The 20114-nt window shown below is 50.2% G+C and overlaps 8 protein-coding genes across 8 annotated transcripts; 3 read left to right on the top strand and 5 right to left on the bottom strand.

The window, feature by feature from the left end:
- Positions 1-2156: 2156 nt before the first annotated feature.
- Positions 2157-5356, bottom strand: BJY04DRAFT_208719 (tubulin-domain-containing protein; the record flags this gene model as incomplete). The annotated part of the gene is made up of 7 exons (XM_073714026.1): positions 2157-2834; positions 2887-2973; positions 3023-3226; positions 3295-3477; positions 3535-3588; positions 3657-3769; positions 4609-5356. The coding sequence occupies 7 exons, from the start codon at positions 5354-5356 to the stop codon at positions 2157-2159; spliced, it is 2067 nt and encodes a 688-aa protein (XP_073569202.1).
- Positions 5357-5477: 121 nt separating this feature from the next.
- Positions 5478-7049, top strand: BJY04DRAFT_95141 (aldo/keto reductase family protein). The gene is made up of 3 exons (XM_073721358.1): positions 5478-5773; positions 5822-6400; positions 6476-7049. Exons 2-3 carry the CDS (start codon positions 5866-5868, stop codon positions 6988-6990), a joined length of 1050 nt encoding a protein of 349 aa, XP_073569203.1. The 5' UTR covers positions 5478-5773; positions 5822-5865; the 3' UTR covers positions 6991-7049.
- A 686-nt stretch (positions 7050-7735) lies between these two features.
- BJY04DRAFT_95161 (DMT family transporter) lies at positions 7736-9577 on the top strand. The gene is made up of 3 exons (XM_073721359.1): positions 7736-8180; positions 8240-8979; positions 9150-9577. Exons 1-3 carry the CDS (start codon positions 7861-7863, stop codon positions 9407-9409), a joined length of 1320 nt encoding a protein of 439 aa, XP_073569204.1. The 5' UTR covers positions 7736-7860; the 3' UTR covers positions 9410-9577.
- Positions 9578-9993: 416 nt separating this feature from the next.
- BJY04DRAFT_208722 (actin-related protein 2) lies at positions 9994-11601 on the bottom strand (the record flags this gene model as incomplete). Its single annotated transcript, XM_073714027.1, has 7 exons — positions 9994-10080; positions 10137-10214; positions 10279-10844; positions 10895-11120; positions 11250-11393; positions 11466-11512; positions 11583-11601. 7 exons carry the CDS (start codon positions 11599-11601, stop codon positions 9994-9996), a joined length of 1167 nt encoding a protein of 388 aa, XP_073569205.1.
- Positions 11602-11883: 282 nt separating this feature from the next.
- Positions 11884-13376, top strand: BJY04DRAFT_193855 (NAD(P)-dependent oxidoreductase). The gene is made up of 5 exons (XM_073711973.1): positions 11884-12096; positions 12156-12347; positions 12401-12732; positions 12793-12930; positions 12980-13376. The coding sequence occupies exons 1-5, from the start codon at positions 12079-12081 to the stop codon at positions 13236-13238; spliced, it is 939 nt and encodes a 312-aa protein (XP_073569206.1). The 5' UTR covers positions 11884-12078; the 3' UTR covers positions 13239-13376.
- A 407-nt stretch (positions 13377-13783) lies between these two features.
- BJY04DRAFT_193857 (uncharacterized protein) lies at positions 13784-16094 on the bottom strand. The gene is made up of 2 exons (XM_073711974.1): positions 15258-16094; positions 13784-15165 (listed from the first exon to the last, which is right to left on the bottom strand). Exons 1-2 carry the CDS (start codon positions 15820-15822, stop codon positions 14057-14059), a joined length of 1674 nt encoding a protein of 557 aa, XP_073569207.1. The 5' UTR covers positions 15823-16094; the 3' UTR covers positions 13784-14056.
- A 113-nt stretch (positions 16095-16207) lies between these two features.
- On the bottom strand, positions 16208-18187 carry BJY04DRAFT_193860 (GTP cyclohydrolase II). Its single transcript, XM_073711975.1, has 2 exons — positions 16805-18187; positions 16208-16732 (listed from the first exon to the last, which is right to left on the bottom strand). Exons 1-2 carry the CDS (start codon positions 17978-17980, stop codon positions 16703-16705), a joined length of 1206 nt encoding a protein of 401 aa, XP_073569208.1. The 5' UTR covers positions 17981-18187; the 3' UTR covers positions 16208-16702.
- Positions 18188-18284: 97 nt separating this feature from the next.
- On the bottom strand, positions 18285-19891 carry BJY04DRAFT_193863 (SAGA-associated factor 29 family protein). Its single transcript, XM_073711976.1, has 3 exons — positions 19424-19891; positions 18796-19303; positions 18285-18733 (listed from the first exon to the last, which is right to left on the bottom strand). The coding sequence occupies exons 1-3, from the start codon at positions 19647-19649 to the stop codon at positions 18451-18453; spliced, it is 1017 nt and encodes a 338-aa protein (XP_073569209.1). The 5' UTR covers positions 19650-19891; the 3' UTR covers positions 18285-18450.
- Positions 19892-20114: the final 223 nt, after the last annotated feature.

Raw genomic sequence — 20114 nt, forward strand, 5'->3', positions numbered from 1 at the left:
GAACTTCTGGAACCGGGCAGCAAACCGGAGATCGGGAGGGTAGGAAGAGTGGTAGAGAAGATGAGAAGGGGTGGGCGTAGAGGCGAAAGGCAGCGCAAAGTCAATTTATACGGGAATCGCCTCATGGATGACCGGCTGAGTCAAAGCGATCGCCGCAGTTGGGAGTTGCTACTTACAGATAATTATGGATCCCTTATTTTAATAGTTACTGCGTCTGCCATCCATTGTAGTATGAGGCGAGGTGGAGCGCTGGTCAGAGGTCAGTCAGTCAGTCAGTCTCACTGGAAGCTTCCAGGACCAGCATTCGGCTGTCGCTTCAACGGAGTTTGGCTTCAAATATTCGTTGTCCTGCTTTATTAATCATTCGTTCCAGATTTCGGTGCTCCTTTACCTTCCGCATTCTCCTTAGTTGAGGTCTTTGAGGCAACGTAAGGTTGAATTGGACGGCGCATTCATCATTATTAAGGCACGACCGACTTTCTGCTCCGGTCCGCCTGTACTTGGCTAACTTTTTTCCTATGGCGCCAGCTGACGACTGCATGTTCTCAACAGACCTCCTCCTCCCAAGTGTCCTGGGTGCTAGGTACTAGCCACGTACCTCAGTCTCCGGTCATCCATATGGCGTCATGCCTACCACGACTTCTGACTGAACAATGGCGCAAGTGAGGCTATCACAAGAACCCAAAGATGCCAAATTCGCAGAGGTGCAGAGTTGCAGTTGCAGATTTGCAACATTCGCAACCTGACTGATGCATGCAAGAAAGATTCCCAGCAATCCAGGTACTCAGGTCACTGCCAAGCCAATGTCTGTGCTTCTGGTCTAAATTACCCCCCTGCACTCTTGGGCCATAATCCAGCTCCCATATTATCGCATCGCATAGGAACAGGTGACTTGGTCGTAGGTCAATAAATCTTAATCCTTCTGACTGCGAGAGTCACATGGGTTTTTGTAGATCTCTCTTGCGGAGTTTTCTCCTTGAGTTCAGATGCTCGGCCAGGCAAATGAATACGAGGGTGGCATTGAGGAAAGGCACAGAACACACTCGAGACTCATCTTGTCAGACGTTGATTCAAGCTGCACTGGTACCTTTTAAACGAGTTGTACACAGGCATTCCGGAAGTCAGCCTGGGTCGTACACCACCAGCCCAACGCTGCAACGCACAGGATGCAGATCGGTAAGTCTGTTGTCTGTGCTGGCTGCAAGCTAATGTCGTCTGTCTAACCGGATCCAGTTTCCCAGCAATGGAATTTGAAGATGTTGGGACGGACCTCAAAATTCAAGGAGTAAGTCAGTGACCAGTGTATCCCTTGATAAGAGCGCATCCCCCTCATTTTGGGCACGGCCGCTTGACACTTCATCCGTGCCAATTCACAGCGGTCTACGTGTTTTGTCCGCGTATTCTATTTATTTCTTGTATAGCAGCTCATGGTCTTGAGTCTCCTCGGAAGTTACAATCCATGCCGTTCATGAGGTATTTCGGCAATCAGCTCCAATCATCGGCGTCTCAACAAAAAGCCATTATTCCCCATAGCAGAGTTAAAAAAAAAGGGCAAACTTACAAAGGAACCGTGGAAGGATAGGCAAAAGCTAAACCAACTAATCGGAACCACAGATCCAAAGGGCAGTGGGAACCTGCAGCACCGACACAGAGAGGCAATTTCAGGGTTGGAGACAATGAACTTTGAAGAGACGGTTGGAGAAGGTTGAATTTCTTCAGAATTTACACTGCATCCACAACTTCTTTGATCCACTCATGTCTGCAGCCGTGCGGAGTAGAGCGGGGAAGCAACAATTCTTCCAGCCTGCATCCACTCCTGCGACTCCTGACAGATTTAGTAGTAGCACTGCTTCTCTGTTCACGCACGCTGGCCTTGATAAGCTCCTGAGTGCTTGTCCTTAGCATGGTGGCGGACTAGGATGGCATGGTCATGAATAATGTGCATCTGCAGCAAAGTAGGTTCCGGATGCATGGTTTTTGCAGTTGCATCCATTCCTCAGACGGTGTATCCGCGCCAAATATTGAGATTCAAATAAAAACAATCAATCATGTCAGAAAGCAAATGAGAACGCCTTTTCCTTCTCAGAATACACCAGGTCATTCTCAGGGTCGTAAAACATAGAAAAAGAAAACCTTGCCAGCTGAATTTATGGCCGCTAAACTGCCATCTCCTTCTCCTTTCCTGCATCTGGGTCCAGGTAATCTTCTCTCTCAGCCGCTTCATACTCCCCGACGAGGTCCATGACAACCGCCCGCGCTTCATCGAATTCATCCAGACCGTCTGAGAATGGTGCCTCTTTCTTGTACTGCTCTAAGAATGCATTTCGTTTGCGTAGACGGTCGTACTGCTGAATGATTCGTTTAAATAATGTGGCAACAGATGTGTGGTTCGCCAACATCAAGCCGCTGACTCGGTGTGTGTTTTGAATGTATGGAGACTTCTTCGTTAGCGCCACCTGAATGCTTGCAGGGCCCCAGGGGATAAACGATGCCAGACGTCGTTCACGAATACGAAGTAACGACTTGTGCACGTCTGTCGGATCTGCTTCACCCTGGATGATGTTGAGAATACTGATGTAGCAGCTGGATTTGCTGGGGTTGATCGAAACCATCCGGTTCTTGGGCTGTAACAACCGGCGCATAACATCCAGAACTGTGGTCTTTCGGACGGTCTTCGCCTGGTCGATATTATCGCCCGTGAACGGTGTGTATGAGGTAAGTAGGAAATGGCTGCGTGGCGTGGGGATGAGGGAGGCGATGATTCCGACGAGGTCATTGTGCATGTAGCCAGGGTATCGGAGGGTTGTGGTAGAAGCTGACATGACGGTAGACACCTAAACGATGTCAGTTAGAGCGTTATTGTATCCGCCCCGTGAGACGACCTACAAGTTGGTTTGTTTGTTGAAAAGATGGCTCTTGCACGTGAAGTCTGTCTGCGACAATCCTGGAAAGTGCTCCGTTGTCCAAAACAACCTGCGATATTCAGCGAATGTAGCAATCCTAAACATCACGCGGGTCTTACAACAGAGTCGGCATTCTGCGTTAGTCGTCGCATGGCGAGAAGACTGTTGTAAGGATTGACGACGACATCCGCAGCCTGGGTATCGGGAAACACGGAGTATGTCTGAATCAACTTCTTCGGGAATCTGTCGTTCATGCGCTCCAATATGTAACTCCCCAACCCGGATCCAGTGCCTCCTGCGATTGAATGTAGAAACATGAAACCCTGTCACGGTGTCAACTCCGTCCCTTGCGAGTCGGATCATAGCTTTCATATCGCTTCAGCTTTCTCACCTCTAGAGAGTCACTCCCATCCGCTTCTCGATCGATCATATCGAAAACCTCCTCTTGCACGACATCACCAGCGGCATAACCAGCACCCCAATTGTTTCCCGCACCAATGCCCTGCTGTCCAATAAAGAAGTTCTCTGGGTTGTAAATGTTTTTATAGGGGCCGGTTTGTATGCCATTGAGGACCTATTAAGAACGATTTAGTCTATCGCCCGTGAGACTCCGCCGCGGAAGTGGTCCTACTCTTGGTTCTAGGTCGAGTAAGATCGCTCGGGGGATATATCGGGTATCGTCACTCTATTAAGAATTGTGTCAGTATTCGGTCATGAGTCCGCTAGTTCAGGTTTGTAGAGTTGTCTGGGTACCTGATAGAAGAAGACATCCTTGCGATCGCCGCCTTCCGTCGCGAACTCCTCCAGATTTCCGTCTTGACTTATCCCATGTTCAAGGCATAGCTGTTGCCAAAACTGACTGCCGACTGCAGAGAAGCTTTCATCAGTATAATATCACAAAAAATTATAGCGCGGCCTCAATTTCCGGCGGGGACAGAGGGAACTCGGGAAGTCGGTCTAGGTCGCGGATTTCGTACCATTGTTGCCGCACTGGCCGGCTTGTATTGTGATAATCTCCCTATATGAAATTTGTTGTCAGCTCAAATGTTCCCAGCTCGGTGATAAGATTAGTGAATAGTCAATGTGACATACCTAGGCATGTTTTTGCTTGCGGAGAAGTCGAGGTGATACTCAACGCGTAGCGCGTTCGTTGTAAGTTTGATGTCGGTGGGGCCTTAGGCCGCATAGGTATGAAGTGACGCACCACTACCTACCAACCTCATAAGCTGAACACTACCTAAGGTACCTACTAGGTATATGCCGTGACACAGTTGTTGTGCTGGGTATATTGAGGCTCTGATGTTTCTGAGAGAGCCTATTAGATTTTTCATTTTAAGGTGTTTAATTGTACACGACCTGACCTTCATTTCAGCTACATATGAAAGGCCAGCCCACCGTGTCAACTCAAACTCCTGCAAAAGAATGACTCTACACGCTCAATTCGATAATCCATCCAGGCTGTGTGGTAGACCGACATTGTTAATATTGCTGCACCCAGCAACTCCCCAGGATTTGTATACCGGCAATGACTGCACCAGCTCGGTATCATGCAGCGACAAGCTAGCTTAGAAACCAGCTTTACATGCGGTCACAAGCATCCCAGCTCCAGCAACGACGCCGTCGACTATCTTGACGCGACTGCCTTGTTTACGACCGTACGCTTTGATGCAACCCTCTCGCACCGCTTCCTCCATCCCCGCCATACCAGCACATCCCAGGCAAATTGCACTAACCGGGCGCGGAGTAGCTTTGATGAGCCTCTCAGTGGCTTCGATAATCCTTCGTCGTACTTCTTCAGGTGGAGTGGTATGCAGTTCAACAGCTGTGAGTCCTGTTGTTTCAACACCAGCGAACCGACTAGATGAGCCTTTGTGATCACCCGAGTTGATAAGCATGTCTGAGACCGCATTGCTGAGCTCGACCTTCCAACTACTACCAGTAGTGACAATGCCGAAAGCATCTTTTGCTTGCGATTTGCCAAAGCCTCCGTCCCATGTGAGTTGGAAAGAGCTAACCAGCGACAAGGAAGCTAAGATGCTTCCTTCGAAGATCCCGGTGACATATTTCGACTTGATGTTTGCACTCGGCCCGAGTTCCAACAGAGTTGTATCCTCCAACTTATCGATTGCTTCTCTGAGCATCCCGACGAGTGGGTGGGCTGAATAGCATGCGACGAGGAATGCATCATATTTTGCAATTAGCGGTTCCACGAATTGTCTGCAGTGTAAAGCTGATAACACTGAATCTTCTCCGGAATTTATGCTGGGTATTCCATGAACGACTCGGCCATCGGGTAGTGTGACTGTTTCGGATTGAGGAGCTGTGAAGTAGTCGAAGTGGACGTCTGTATAGCCGAGGTTCTCCAAGACAGGAGCGAGGGCGCCCGTCATATGCGTAGAGGTATTTGGATTGATCACCAGGATTGAGAATCGCGGGCCTGTCAGTGACGCCATGGTGAATGTTGAAAGATATTATTTTGCGTGTTGCCGCTGGCCATGAGTCAAGTTTGCGGCGGGGTCAAAAGCGTGATGGAGGTGTGAAGTGTACAGGGTTGCGGATTCCCCATTTCCCAACACTTAGGTCCGCATACATGCAGAAGACCGAACTATGCATGAGCGAAGCAACCACACAATATATCACAGTCCCCTGGTATCTAGCAACTCCAGGTCGTCTTGAAAGCTTTGGTTTAGCAGAATGACACAGAGCATGCGCACCAGCTCTACGCGGGTGGAAATGACGCGATCAGATGTGGGGTACCTTGATGCTTGATAATCGAGTCATCTCCTCCTTCGAAACGAGGTTCTACTCAGATCCTTCTTTCTTCTCTTAGAAGGCGCCCGACGTTTGAATTTACTTGCTTTATCTCATAGGTGAGAGCTTGAGCCGTACCCCTGCGACGCGGTATGCTAACGAAGCAGCTTGAGGTACCCCGCATCATTTTGAGAAAGCTATCCTAGTCAATATGCCTCTCATTGCCCAGAGTCCCGTCCCAAGGACGATCCTTGGTCTGATGACCTTTGGACCAGACGAGTCGAAGGGTGCTCGCATTACGTCCCTGGATGACTTCAACAAGAGTTTGGATTACTTCCAGCAACAAGGTTTCAATGAGATCGATACCGCGCGAGTCTACGTTGGCGGAGCGCAAGAGGCCTTCACTGCGCAAGCTAGATGGAAGGAACGAGGATTAACTTTGGCAACGAAATGGTATCCCAAAAACCCCGGTGACCACAAGGCCGATGTCATCCGCCAGAACCTTGAACTCTCTCTCAAGGAGCTAGGATCAGATCAGGTTGATATCTTCTACCTTCATGCGCCTGACCGGTCCATTCCTTTTGCGGAGACCTTGGAAGCCGTCAATGAGCTACATAAGGAGGGCAAGTTCGTGCAATTGGGACTAAGTAATTACACTGCCTTCGAGGTTGCTGAGATAGTGACAATCTGTAATGAGAGGGGATGGGTACGACCAACGATTTACCAGGCTATGTACAACGCTATCAGTGAGTCTATCCCGGGTGTCCCGTTGAAGCCTCGTGTCTTTCACACTCTGCGTCGTGCTAACCACGGGATCATAGCACGCTCTATTGAAACCGAGCTGATTCCTGCGTGCAAGCGCTATGGTATTGAGATTGTCGTCTACAATCCTCTTGCAGGTGGAATATTCTCCGGCAAATACAAGACAAAGGACGTTCCGGCTGAGGGCCGATACAGCGATACTGCCGCCAGCGGCAGCATGTACCGGAAACGATATTTCCGTGACGCCACATTCGATGCTCTAGCTATTATCGAGCCTGTTGTTCAGAAACATGGGTTGACGCTACCTGAAACCGCATTCCGTTGGCTCCATCACCACTCTGCTCTGGATATTGAGAATGGTCGGGACGGCATTATCATTGGTGTGAGCAGTTTTTCCCAGCTAGAAAGCAACATCAAAGACGTTCAAAAGGGACCACTTCCCGAGGAAGTAGTTCAGGCTCTGGACAAGGCCTGGTTGATCACGAAGCCAACCACTCCGAATTACTGGCACTTGGACCTGAAATATACATACGACACCCAAGAGGCCTTGTTTAAGCCCAAGCCGAAGGCATAGATAGTAGAAGCACTAGATTCTGCTAAAACCGGAGCGATGTAGCGCCATATATAGAACATGACGATATCACATCATATTTTTGGACATATATAGTAGTATATATATTGAATCATGACTCCTAACTTCGCCCAACTTTCAGGGGTTGGCTCCTCAAACCTCTAACTGGCTTATCCCTCTCGCTTCTACCTACTGGCTCCGGATATACACCCTGACCTGAGCCACCTGACGTTCTACATTGCAGAGACGTGGAGACCGCACAAGCTAACAAGCTGGAAATCCTTCGGCCGTACCAACGTTTGTTCATCTGGTCGAGACTTGTTCTTGCTGCAAGGGGAGGCGGCCATGGTGGAACCTTGAAAACACGTGAAAGGGGCGCCGATCCAGATTGCCGCTAAGCCCGAACCAAGAGACTAAGCCGGATCCGGCAATTGAGCGTCACCAGGCACAGCGGCAGCGGCGGACTGACTGTCTGAGTGGCACCTGCTGTCTCCATCATCTCTTCCCCAGAACTTCATTGCTGCGCTGTCCTTTCTTGCACCCGTTGCACACGCACTCTCTCAAAAGAGCTCATCTGCAGTGTGACAATACCTGCTGATTCAATGGAGATCTATGCCACATAACCTGTCTTTACTTCTGGCTCTCTGTTGACCTGAGAGTCCTTTCCTTCCGCAACTTCCCGACTATCTAATGTGACATTCCTCAGCACAGAAAGAGATCTTGACGCATTCCGCTCGTTTATACCCGTTATAATCTCGGTCGACATACGAAAATAACATATAGACCGTGGCTTTGAGAAGCGAAAAGTCGTTTGATGACCATCAAGGGGGAGATTCGACATTGCCTCTTCGTTTCCATCATCCGCATGACGAAATGTCCGTACCACGCACTAGCATGCATGGCCCATTAGATGGCCGCTCCCATCAACCACTGCTCGAAGACGAGGAGCCGGGGCGAACGTCTGCCGGTGGCTTAGGGTATGGTGATGCAGAAGGCAGGCCTATGCTTCACCACTCGCGGCGGTCCACGATGCGAAGTAAAAGTCCAGACACACTCGCGGAACAGCAGACCCGTCAAAAATATTGGATCGCCTCCGGCTTTCTGCTACTGAGCTTAGCGAGCTTCGTTGTTCAGACGGAGACTGCCGTTTACATTCAGCATGATTTGGGTTGGGACAAACCATACTGCATGCTGTAAGCCTTTGGAAAGTCACGTTGGTCGCATGAAAGGATACTGACATCTGGATGCTTAGGTATCTTACCCACGGTTCCTGGTCCCTCCTTTGGCCGGTGCAGCTTTTGATATTGCGAATCCAGAAACGAAAACTCTCTTGGGAAGCATTCTGGCGCCGCCATGTCTACCTGATTTGGACTACCGGTCAGATGGTTGAATTGCAGGACCGACACCTCTCGCATGATACTCAGCGGTCACCAATACCATACCTACTCAAAACAACGGCATTTGTGACAACTGCGCTCACGGTAGCTGGCGGCTCGTGGTACGTTGCGGTCAATATGACAACCCCGAGTGATTTGACGGCGATCTACAACTGCTCTGCTTTCTTCGCCTACGCGTTCTCTATTCCGCTTCTTAAAGATAAACTACGGTTTGACAAAGTGTTTTCAGTTGGAATAGCAATCATAGGAGTTTTGATTGTCGCCTATGGGGACCAGGACAACGGAAAGGATGCGAATGGAAAGCCGAAAAATGAAGGACAGCCGAGACTGCTGGGAAATATTATTATCTTTATTGGCAGTGTCTTGTACGGTCTATATGAGGTTCTGTACAAAAGATTCGCCTGTCCCCCGGACGGCACAAGCGCCGGCCGCAGTATGATTTTTGCCAACACATTTGGAAGTCTCATCGGCTCCTTCACCCTACTTGTTCTTTGGATCCCGCTGCCCATACTCCATATTCTCGGCTGGGAGACATTTCGGTGGCCGACGGGAGAGGCTGCTTGGATGCTTATGATTTCAGTTCTTGCCAATGCTAGTGAGTTTTCCCTTCCTACCTATGACGCTCGCCCGGACATTCGGTAGCAGCAATTGCCCGTAAACTTGGAAGAGCCGTCCAGACATCGAGCGCCCCTTGCTTCCCATCTCGTAATAGCCCTAGGAGAACAACTAAAAGCTGACCATGCGACTTTTCTGCCCTTGCAACAGCCTTCTCCGGTTCCTTCCTTGTCCTTATCTCACTCACCTCGCCTGTTCTCTCGTCCGTGGCTGCCTTGCTCACCATTTTTCTCGTCGCTGTTGTTGACTGGTTCCGAACTGGCCAACCCCTGTCCATGGCATCCATCATTGGCGGCATTTTGATCATCGTAGCATTCTTTCTTCTAAGCTGGAGTACGTACCGCGAGGCAAACGAGGAACGCAAAAAGAACATCGAACAAGACGATGTTGAGTCCGATAGTGACGAATAGACTACTTGGCGCTTGATCTACACTGGACTCGACTTTCAATTCTTTGCATATACACTTGTTTATTCTGTTCTTACGGACACGGTTATATATATTGATTTGAGGTAATCATCTACAAGCATACCCGGTGCCACTGTTGTATATCGTTTCGGGAGTTTGGATATGTGCTTATTAGGGCTGGTTCCGTTCGGTGTTTGCAGGTATATTTACCATAGACTACTTGTCTCTGGGTACAAACTGTATGTTGATAATGTTGAAACCCCAGAAAACAGGAGTACCACACAGAGCAAAAAAAGGCCTCTGACCTTCCGTTAGAATATATAGATGAATCATTGCTGCCTAATCCACTTCTCTATGGTAGGTAACTACGCAACTCAGCTCGGATAGATCTGAGGGCGCGATCACAGAAATGCTATATGTATATCGACAAGAACGGAATGGTGGCGTTTGGTTGAGGATCGAGGAAGTTTTCATTTCGAATACACAGAAGACGGAGTGGGTGAAAACACAAAAGAGGAGCGCTTGCGAGGGTGATAACTTGAAGGGTGATAACTTGAAGTTTGGATGAGTATCTGAGGGCTCATTTTCTACCTTGGACCGAGCTTGGCGAGGGCGCGGGCGCCTTGTTCCTCCCATTCTTGCTTGGAGACCCACATGTCTTCCTTATCCGCGATCTGTTGTACAAGGTAAGTTTGTGTTGTAGTTGAGTGGAGGCAAGGAATATGCGTACCAGGTTTGCGAGCACAGCACCTCCGAGGAAGACCATGTGTCTCCGTCGGGGAGGGTCTTCGATGCGGACCTTGAATTTCTATAGCAATTTGTTAGTATAGCGCTAATTGAATAAGATACCGGAGTAACAGGATGAAACGTACGCTCAACCTCTCCGGGTCGTTCTTAAGGACCCGTGTCAACCACAATTGCTTCAATTCCTTCTCAAGTCGTGTGGGAAGACCGGGGTACATGCTGCTTCCTCCACTGAGCACGATAGCCTTGTATAAACTGGAGCGCACATCGACATCAGTGCCTTGGATAGTGTTGAAGAGCAGTTCCGCCACACCGGGCTGATCGACATCCACCAAGTGCGGCTGGAAGAGACATTCGGGGGCTTCAAAACGCTCGCTGCCAACACGGATGACGCGGCCGTCGGGGAGGGTGTAGGACTCGACGAGTACGGTTGTGTCTTCAGAAAGTTTTCGGTCTAGCTCTAGGTCGCAAGAAACATAGCAGAGCTTCTCCTTGATCTGGCGCACGGTCTCGAAATCGGCTGTACGATTTAGCGCATAACCGCGGCGGAGTAGAAGGGCAATGAGGTTCCGAGTGACATCTCGACCAGCGACATCCAATCGGCGGATATGGTGGTTCAGAACGGTGGATTCGTAAACAGGAATGATGTGAGTGACACCGTCACCGGAGTCCACAACAACTCCGCTGCTGAGACCTAGACACAATAAGAAATGAGGTCATAGGTCCGAGTTGGGCGGCACTCACCTTGAGCGTAGAGCGCAAGAACAGCTTGAATCGCGACGTATACTCCTCCAAAGTTATACTGCTCCAACATGACCTCAGCCATCTTTTCGCGGTTCCTGAGCGGGTTCTGGGGGGGTTCGGTGAGGAGGATCTTGCGGCCCGTAGGGTCGATTTTCATCTTCTCGTAAAAGGTGTAGTTCCATAGGTGTTGCATATCGTCCCATTTCTTGACAATACCATTTTCCATCTAAACATAGTACCAGGGGAACCAGCCCCAGATCGTATTAGCATAAGCCTCCGCTGGGAATCCGGGGAACCGGGGTGTCGGACTCGCGACCATGCGTACGGCGCATGAACGGACGGAGAGTTGACGTACAGGGTAGCTGATTTGAAGCATTGATCTGGCGGCGGCAGCTTCATCTCCGCACATAATATCCTTGACGACAATGTCGCCAGCCTGCTCCTCCGTTCGCAAGATAGGTCGCCCCACTATCGAAGGGAACTGGTGCTCTGGGAAGTTCTGTAGCAGCGAATTAAGTCAATACATGGTTTTGCGTGAGCCTGACAGAAAGCAAGAGCCCTGTATACATACCTGCGCAGCATACCCGACCTTGAGGAAACCCGTCCCTCCGTCCAGCACTGAGTGGTGGTTAGTGATGCTACCTTGGGACAGGCATACATGGCAGCAGGAACAGGGAACAGAGCTTACCAATGGGCATGTCAGCCATGATGGGCACTTGTGAGAGTAAGAGTGGGAGAAATTATTTAATTCCAGGAAGAAAAGCAAACGAGATCATGCATCAGAGGTCCGGCCGTGGGGAAAGCTGCTGATTGTGAGGGGAAGCGAGCAGGAGTTCTAGTAGGCGGTGCCGCAGGTCGCTTTGGTTGCTGACTGACGATGATTGATGCCTTAATGCCTGAGGCACTAGAGAGCAAGACACTGCCCAGCTACCATTTCCAATTTCGCATACCAAGCGATCTAGCTGATAATGGTTCCTTATCATCCTGAAGCCCGTAGACACAGGCCGTAGTTTAGGTGCCGGTGACCCAGAGTTGCTTTCCTGGCTCTTGACGGAGACTGGCGCCTTATCGATAGGTCGATCGATACCTTGAGCAGCCAACAACCTACTCCAACAACATTGTATCTCTTTCACGTACACAAAAAGTCAATTGGAACCAGCGGCCCCGATCTAAACTATCCCAGGATGAGTAGAATTGGCTGGGTTAGTCTCAGAAGATCAGGCCCAATCAATCAATACCTATATTGACATTCATTGAACAGTATGGCCTCGGCTCAATGGGCCTTGCAATGGCCACCAACCTCCAAAAGCACCTGGCAACGAAGAGTCCTCTAAACGCTCTTCTCTACTCCAACCGGACTCTATCTCGTGGTGATCCTCTCAAAGCTTTAGGAGCCACTCCTGAGACGGACTTCTCAAAGCTCGTAGCACAATGCAGCATCGTCTTCACCATGGTATGCTAACCCTCCTTTACCTTTTACCCACGAACATAATCTAATAAATCAAGGTCTCCAACGACGCTGTCCTACAAAGCCTCATCTCCAGCGTCACAGATTCAAATCAGTCCCTCAAGGACAAGATCTTTGTCGACTGCTCCACAGTTCACCCCCAGACAGTAGGTCTCACTGTCGCAAAGCTAAAGGAGAAGCAAGCCGATTTCCTCGCCGCTCCTGTCTTCGGCGGAAATCCAATTGCCGTTGACGGGAAGCTAGTTTTCGCAATTGCGGGTCCGAAACGAGCTTCAGATACTGTTAAGCCCCTGATCCAGGATGTTATGGGCAGGAAAGTTATTGAGTGTGGGGAGGATGCGACCAAGTCTTCGCTCTTGAAGATTGCGGGGTGAGTACTCTGTCACCTTTATACAGTCGTACTACTTCTTAACCAACGTGAATTGCTCAGCAACATTGTCACTATCAATTTGATGGAAGCTGTTGGAGAAGCCCAAGTCTTCGCTGAGCAGACTGGTCTCGGAACAGGTGCCATGGAGGAACTCATCGGTGACGCTTTCGGTCCCGTTGCCGGTGGCTATTCAAAACGGTATGCAACCTTAAAACGGCTAAACCTACGTATTACTGACTCCGAGCAGCCTAACAGCCGGCGCATACGCACCACCACCGGGCTCGCGTCCTGGGTTCGGCGTCTCCCTAGCCATCAAGGACGCAAACCATGCGTTCGCCATTGCGAAGGAGAAAAACGTGGAGCTCCCCGGTTTAAAGGTTGCCACCGACAATATGGTAGCTGCTCGGGAGTATGCTGGCGAGTGCTTGGACAGTAGTTCCATGTACGGTATTCTGCGGCAGAAGGCCGGGTTGAAGTTCTGGAATGAGAAAAGCCGGAAGGAATGAGCTGTGTGATATAGAAACTGTTACAAGAGATATCAAGAACCATGCTAGATTGGCTAGGAGAAGAAAGCTACCTAGTTCTACAGCCTAGCGTCTAACCTAGGTTTGCTCTAGCTCATTTCATAGTGAGGGAAGTCGGTGGTCGTGCCTTCCCACTTTGGACAGAGAAGGAGCGCCTGATGGCCAACGGGGGAGCGACAGGGATCCGATGCCGGAGCCCATCGTACCTGCCTTCAGATTTATACTATCAGCGCGAAAGGATGGAAGGGACGGCTAGCGACGACCTACCTACTTTCTCGCGCATAATGCCCCCACCTGCATGATGCCCATATCTCCAGTAAGGGAGCGAACGACAGTCCATGGCACCTGACTCCTATGAATCTGTCACACTTCCCTTTGGAACAAACACACACGCGAGAGATATCACTGGATCTCCAAGAATGCGACGAAGTTGCCTACCATACCCGACAAAAGAGATAGCCGTAACAAGGTGAGAGCAGATCTAAAATACGCAGTCAAGAGATCCTTGGAGGGGATGTATTCAAAAAGTGATTCTTATTAGCTTTTTTTTCTCTCTTGAAATAGTATCCAGCACCATTTATAAGCAATGTAAAATAGAAAAGAAAGTAGATTCCATCGTTGCAAAGGAGATATCCGGCCCATGGCTTTTGATAAAAAAAACACGCCAAATCTGACTAAACCAACCTTTGTCCTGTTCAAACTCTGAAAGAAGAGAGATTGAGGGTATATAGGACAATTGAATAGTACAAATCGACTAGGAAGTATACATTAACCGAAGATTGAAGAAAATTTGGGCCAACTCAGGGCGGGTTCTTGATCTTGCAGGTTTCGACAAGTTGCGGGAAGGCCTCGGCAAATGCTGATCCAAGGGTCCAATTGTTGACGTCGGCAAAATGCCGCTCGAAAACCGGGTTTATGATCAATTCATCAGTATCGCCGGTTGAGAGGAGACAATCTGTTGCTTCATACGGCCAGTTGATGGAAAGTGTCCCAGTGAACGGGATAAACCAGTTGTCAAAGGGATACTCGTGGTAGGACATGACGAGGCGATCCCGCATCCGTGGAAAGGGAAGATAGTCAATCCAGGCGGGATGTGGTGTAAGGAGCTGTGAGGGTCGAGGGGTTAGCCAGTCGGGCAGTCGGTGGTAGTTCTCAGCGGTAGGGAATATTTGCCACCGCATCAAAAGAAACATGGAGTAAAGGACGGCGACTTGTTCGGGGAGCGAGGAGATATCTGGGAATGTGCGTAAGATATCGGTGAACACCTTGGACAGTGGATGTGAATAGACGCCCCTTTCTGGGTTGAGCAAGGAAGAAACACTGGGATACGCCGGCCCAACTAGCTTCTGTTTCGGCACTCCCTTCGCAGCTTCTCGTTGTCGGTTATGAAGAAAGTCAAGCAAAATAGCATCTAGGGTGCATGTGGGCGCGATGTTACGAATCGGAGTCATATAAGCTGGGACTGATTGATCGGTAATAGCGCTAAGTGATGGGAGTGTATTGTAACTCGGTGGGATGCTTGGCTGTGACCTGCTAACCTCAGACGGACGACGAAAGCCTTCCATTTTGGGCACCTGCTGTGATGAGTCAAGCAGAAAGTTGAATCCCATCCGCTCGTCTCCTCCAAAATCCAGCCCATGAAGCAGATTGTGACGTTGGTAGTCGAATGCGAGCCGTAAAGACGCATTATTACCAGTTGTACTATCTCGTCGGGTCCCTAGCGTCGGCGCTGAATGGGTAGATGAGGGCGTCTCCACGCTTGCGATAGACTCCGTATATGAGCGGTCAGCCGTTGCAGATCTTTGAGCATTGGAAGGGAAGGCATTGTTGTCCAGCGAAGGTGAAGTCGATTGCATAGGTAATAGTGAGGATATTGGTCGCGTCGCAGGGGGAGCTGTTTCTGGAGAGTCTACAAAGCGTTGTCAGCAGAATGTTTGTGGACTCCCATATCTTATTTGCAAAGATTAAAGACAGTAGTATATTTCTGTTCCGTAAACTCACGTATTGCGTCCTGCTTCCCCAGCAGCGGTTGGATGGTATCCACAATAGCCCTCAATCCTTGCCGTAGCTCCTTGTTCTCGGCCAGGATGGCTTCATTCTGCTTCAGGGCAGCTTGGAGATCTAGAAAGGGTTTTTGCGACGAAAGCTCGCGAACCCTTTGCTCTAGAGTATCGATATGTGATTTTGTCCGTTCGCGAATCGCTCTCTGAGCTTGACGGTCGTTGGCTCGTTTCTTCGCAAGCTGGTCGGGGGTGAGGTTGGCGACGCCGCGAGCGGAAGTACTGTTGAGCTTGCGTTTCCGGCCTGCGGCAGTTGTTGCAGGGCTAGGGCTATTATTGTTGGAATTAATATCAACGGGGTGAGAGTTCAGCGCGTCAGTCGAAGCGGATGCCACGATAAGTGGTGTAGGAGGATCCTCCAGCTTCACAGGCTCTGAGTCATTTGTGGCTGTCGCATTTACGATCGGTGGTGGTGGTCGTTGTATCGCGGGCAAGGAGGCAGAGGAAGAGTAGTCGAGAGCCGGCGAAGGCGCCACATCGGAGAGGGGAGGCAGGCGGGTGGCCATTGCCTACTGGCGGCAGGTTATCGAATAGTAATGGCCATTCAATTTCGTTGCACGAGGAAGAAGGTTCTTTTGAGAGGGTGGACGGGCGAGGTCCACGGGCGGGATCTCCTTGATCAGCGGGAGCAGAGTTGCGGCATTGGGAGGCTGAGTTTGGAACAGGAGTCAATATAAGCGATAGACAGATAAGCAGCGGAGTGAAACACAGCTGAAGAAATGTGAGGAGAGTGTGGAGGTGAAAAAAAGCATGGGGCTCAGGAGAAGACGAATGCTTGCCAAACGGATGACGATGCGATCGAATATCGAGGGGCGGTTTTTTGGTCCTTTCCGGGGCTTGAGCGGCCTTTCAGCTTCAAGACAGGAAACGCAACCGGCCAGCCACACGCTCCCCGGATCCCCGGATCCTGAACTATATTGTATTATTTTCTAGCTGATCAATTGATCTACGGTTGGTGCAGGTTCTAGGGGCTTTTCCTTGCCCTCTCTGCCCTGATACTGCTCTCCTAGTGCCACCGTATCTGCATAGTATCTGCACTCGCCCTTCAGAAGTACAGCTATTCCCAGGTACCGAGGACTGTGCGGATCCAGACAGTATCAAAATAGATGATGTATCTCACTGGTGAGAGGCCCGAGCTCTCAATTCCAAATCAAAGCCTATACAATACCATGATCATGTACAATCCGCGGAAAAAGAATGTTTGCTCCTCATTCATATCACAAAAAGAAGCAAAAAGAACAAACAATATAGTCGAACACAAAAAAGAGAGGGAATCGAAAGCGTGACGCTGTTTCATATACAAGTGGTTCATCTCCATCGTATCCTATGCAAGTGTCGACTTTTCGAAGCCGAAGAATAAAAAAGTACGCTCTAGTATCTAATCAATCATTGAATCATGTGCCCCATCTTTGAGATCTGTTCGTGAGGGCAACGGTTAGTCTACGGTTCGATTGGTAGATTGTTTCGTTGGAGAGTAAATAGACTTGCCTTGGTCCGTAAATAGCCTTCGACTTCTGAGCTCTTGATCCCCATTTTGCCTCCAGTCTGCCATGCCAATGGCACCATAGGCACTCGCTCCTTCACTATAACCTCACGGCTTGGGCCTTCAATTGCTCTAACCTTGTCAGGGTTGTTTGTGAGCAGTCGGATCCCATGGGGATTTAAATCGGCACCCAGGCCTAGATCAGCAAGCATAGCTGTCGCCAATCCGTAACTCCGAGCATCGGCAGGGTGCCTCAATAGAAGGTTGGCCTCAACGGTATCTGATCCCAGATCTTGTAGATTGTAAGCCTTCAGCTTCTCCCCTAGTCCGATCCCTCGGCCCTCTTGACGAAGATAGATGATAACGCCGCCAGAAACGTTTGATGGCACAGAGCGAGATTGCTGTGATGCAATTTCGTTCAGGGTCTCCATGGGCAGTGACATCAACCTAGCGGCCTCATCCAGCTGCTCTCCACAGTCACAGCGAGCGGACCATGCGGTCTCCCCAGTATAACATTCAGAGTGAATCCGCACTAGAGGAGCTTCTTTCAATTGTTCATGCATGGCTTCTGCATCATGCACTGCGCCGCCATCGGAGGACGCTGTACTTAATTCGCCAGAAGCTTTTTCACGATTCTCCTCATACCAGCTGCTCAGGCGACCAGGATGCAGTTTACCCACGTAGGCTCCACGAATCATCCGATCCATCTCTGTTTCTCCGGGTCGCACCTTGTCTAAACTTCGACTCCTGATCGTATTTCCAAACACAATTGCAAGATGTTCTTTGCTGTCCAAATCATTGTGATAAAGATGTAGGAACATCTCAGCGCCGTTCGTGGTAGGAATCCGGGCGCGGACGATGCACTCCACATCGGGGAGGTGGGGAAGGAGCTTCGGAGGTTTCGTATGAGAGACAGCCTGTGGTAGAGCTTGTTGAAGAAGTCGTTCTGTGTTCAATGTGCCTCCCGGTGTGGCCGGGGGTGTGAAAGAGGGAGAAAGGAGGGAAGCAGGTACACCAGGCGTCATATCGCCCGCCGTGATACCCTGTCGAAGGCCATCTAATTGACCCTCTAGAGATAGCGTCTGCTGACCAGATGTGAGGGATATTTCATCGACCGACTGCGTAGTCGAAGGCTGTTGTGCGCCGAATGTTGGCGAAGCGTGAGATGGTAGATTCGCCATCGCAATGTGACGTGAGGGGTCTAGAGCGATATACAAGTGAAATCAATTAACGTTGGCAGTCAATGGTCATGTCGGATCAGAATCTAAGAGAAGAGGTATACCAAGGGCGGTCCTGGATTAGGAACAGCAAGAACAGGAGCAGGCGAAATCAGTATTCATTGACTCGTCATGACTATAATTCTTGGTAGCCGTCGTCGGAGCGCATGTGGATGGTGCCTCGGAATGAGCGGCGGGATTTGGCGGGGGCGATGAGTAAGCGAAATTGACTAAAAGCTTAGGTAAAGTCAAGTCAGCTAAGATTGACTTGTGCATCTAGCATCTTCCATGGCAGAGATATCTATATGATAGATACACTCAAGCAAATATACTATAATCGCCATCCCAACCAAGCCAACCTAGCGAGGAAAATACATAAAGAAAGATAAACAGAGGGTATCGGCATAATGCTCCCAGAGCGTCCAGTCAGACCCTCATTTCCCGGATATATCCAGAACAAACCGCCGGTCTACTTCCATTTCCTTGTCGTCCTCCTCTCCCTCGAATTTGAGACGATAAGTATCTTTTTTAGAGCCCATAACCTCTGCGCGGTAGAAAGTAGTTGTATCAGGGTATCGTGCAAGAACTTGTTTTCCGACCGCGAATGATGGCAATGTAGACCCCATGCGAGGAATCGGGATCAGGGACGCCGCCGTGGTCTTGTAGACGGCTCCTTGTTCACCGTTCTCGTTGGGTTCCGGATCCTGGACATCGTATCTTCGGGAGGCACACATTGGTCAATCTTGCATGGAAGCACAGGATTTGCAGGCTTGACCCACCTTTTCTTGTTCCCTTCACCAGATATTCCTTTGATAATGCACTGGATACCTTCACCTTCAACGCCCTGTTTGTTTTTATTATGCTTAAAAACGACCTCGGCCCCTACCGCTAGTTGTCCGTTCCGCTCGGCCAGGGTACCTTTGGTGCTCTCGGTTCCTTCTTCGATTTTCACTTGCACGTTGTCACGAACGTGGGTACTGGACACGCTGGTGCTGCGCTGAGTAGCACCCTTGGAGCGTCCGCCCTTGTCTGAAAGGCCGCCTGATGGACCGGGTGAATCCGTAGCTGATCCATCCATATCATTGCGCTTTTTGCGCGACTTGGACAAAGAGGCAGCACGGCTCATCGGAGCTTCTGCCTCTGATGCCTGCCGGAGTGCTGTTAGAAGACCAAGGTTCTTGATCACATCGCTCGGCTCATCTTGCAGGATAGCCCTTTCCTCTTCACATAGCTTGAGCATTTGGCGGTAGAGACCATCTAGTTGATTGTGCTCACTGAGGACAGGCCCTACGCGATATTAGTAGCCGTTCAATACGCGTAGCTGATGCTTACACCCATGATGTCTTCGGCATTTTGAATTGAGGGACTGGCCGGGATCTCAAGCGTGCAGGAAGGGATACAACTTACTTCCGCCTTCTTTGCCAATTTTCTCATTGAGAGTAGCTATTTGGTCGGCCAGTGCTTGTTGCTTGTCATTCTTTTCCTTTGCCTTCCGTAGATCCTGGAGAATCTTGTTCCACATGTCAGTCTCCTCGTTCGCGGCAAGGCCATTGTCCCTGGGCATGGGAGGCCCTCTAGGACGATTCCGTGACATTTTCTTAGAGAGAGGCTTCGGCGGTGGAACAACCACCATAGGCCGGGGGCCAGGATTGCTGTTTCCGGCGGCCGTTGCGGCCCCTTCAAGAGACTTGTGCTTCTCAATATCCAAGGCGGCCCACTCAAAGGCCGTGACAAGCTCCCGACTGCTGTCGCTTCGCGTGCCACGAGCTGCACCCTGTCTCAATAAGTGGGGTTGACCAGGGTGATTTCTAAGAGAAGACTCGGGATGTAGAGCTTCTTCGGCTTGTGATTGATTTGCATCAGGACAGAGTGACGGGGACTGGGATACTGAGCTGTGGCGGCTGCGGCTGTTCTTGGCACTTCGACGGGGAGTCGGGGGAGAGCCCGGAGCTGGTACGCGCCTGGCGCTCCACGACACAATGCGATTGGCGGATTCCATCCTTGCAACAAGGGGCGGTCACGGGACTGTCACGGGGTGCCCGGTCCCTCCGTACAATGACGGATGCGGTCAGCCGAATTGGGCAAGGCGGACGATTTG

The sequence above is a fragment of the Aspergillus karnatakaensis genome (genome assembly GCF_047715665.1).
Source record: "Aspergillus karnatakaensis strain CBS 102800 unplaced genomic scaffold BJY04scaffold_38, whole genome shotgun sequence".
In the NCBI taxonomy this organism is placed as follows: Eukaryota; Fungi; Ascomycota; class Eurotiomycetes; order Eurotiales; family Aspergillaceae; genus Aspergillus; species Aspergillus karnatakaensis.

Coding starts and splice junctions, on each gene's coding strand:
- BJY04DRAFT_193860 (XM_073711975.1), bottom strand. CDS start 17,980: ATGGCGAATCTACCATCTCACGCTTCGCCAACATTCGGCGCACAACAG. Junction 16,733..16,804: donor AAGGCTATTTACGGACCAAG/GCAAGTCTATTT, acceptor CCTCACGAACAG/ATCTCAAAGATGGGGCACAT.
- BJY04DRAFT_95141 (XM_073721358.1), top strand. CDS start 5,866: ATGCCTCTCATTGCCCAGAGTCCCGTCCCAAGGACGATCCTTGGTCTG. Junction 6,401..6,475: donor GGCTATGTACAACGCTATCA/GTGAGTCTATCC, acceptor ACGGGATCATAG/CACGCTCTATTGAAACCGAG.
- BJY04DRAFT_95161 (XM_073721359.1), top strand. CDS start 7,861: ATGTCCGTACCACGCACTAGCATGCATGGCCCATTAGATGGCCGCTCC. Junction 8,181..8,239: donor GACAAACCATACTGCATGCT/GTAAGCCTTTGG, acceptor CTGGATGCTTAG/GTATCTTACCCACGGTTCCT. Junction 8,980..9,149: donor TTCAGTTCTTGCCAATGCTA/GTGAGTTTTCCC, acceptor CCCTTGCAACAG/CCTTCTCCGGTTCCTTCCTT.
- BJY04DRAFT_193855 (XM_073711973.1), top strand. Junction 12,348..12,400: donor GCAGCATCGTCTTCACCATG/GTATGCTAACCC, acceptor TAATAAATCAAG/GTCTCCAACGACGCTGTCCT. Junction 12,733..12,792: donor TCGCTCTTGAAGATTGCGGG/GTGAGTACTCTG, acceptor TGAATTGCTCAG/CAACATTGTCACTATCAATT.
- BJY04DRAFT_193857 (XM_073711974.1), bottom strand. CDS start 15,822: ATGGCCACCCGCCTGCCTCCCCTCTCCGATGTGGCGCCTTCGCCGGCT. Junction 15,166..15,257: donor GGGGAAGCAGGACGCAATAC/GTGAGTTTACGG, acceptor AACGCTTTGTAG/ACTCTCCAGAAACAGCTCCC.
- BJY04DRAFT_193863 (XM_073711976.1), bottom strand. CDS start 19,649: ATGGTGGTTGTTCCACCGCCGAAGCCTCTCTCTAAGAAAATGTCACGG. Junction 19,304..19,423: donor AATTGGCAAAGAAGGCGGAA/GTAAGTTGTATC, acceptor AATATCGCGTAG/GGCCTGTCCTCAGTGAGCAC. Junction 18,734..18,795: donor GGTGAAGGGAACAAGAAAAG/GTGGGTCAAGCC, acceptor TGCCTCCCGAAG/ATACGATGTCCAGGATCCGG.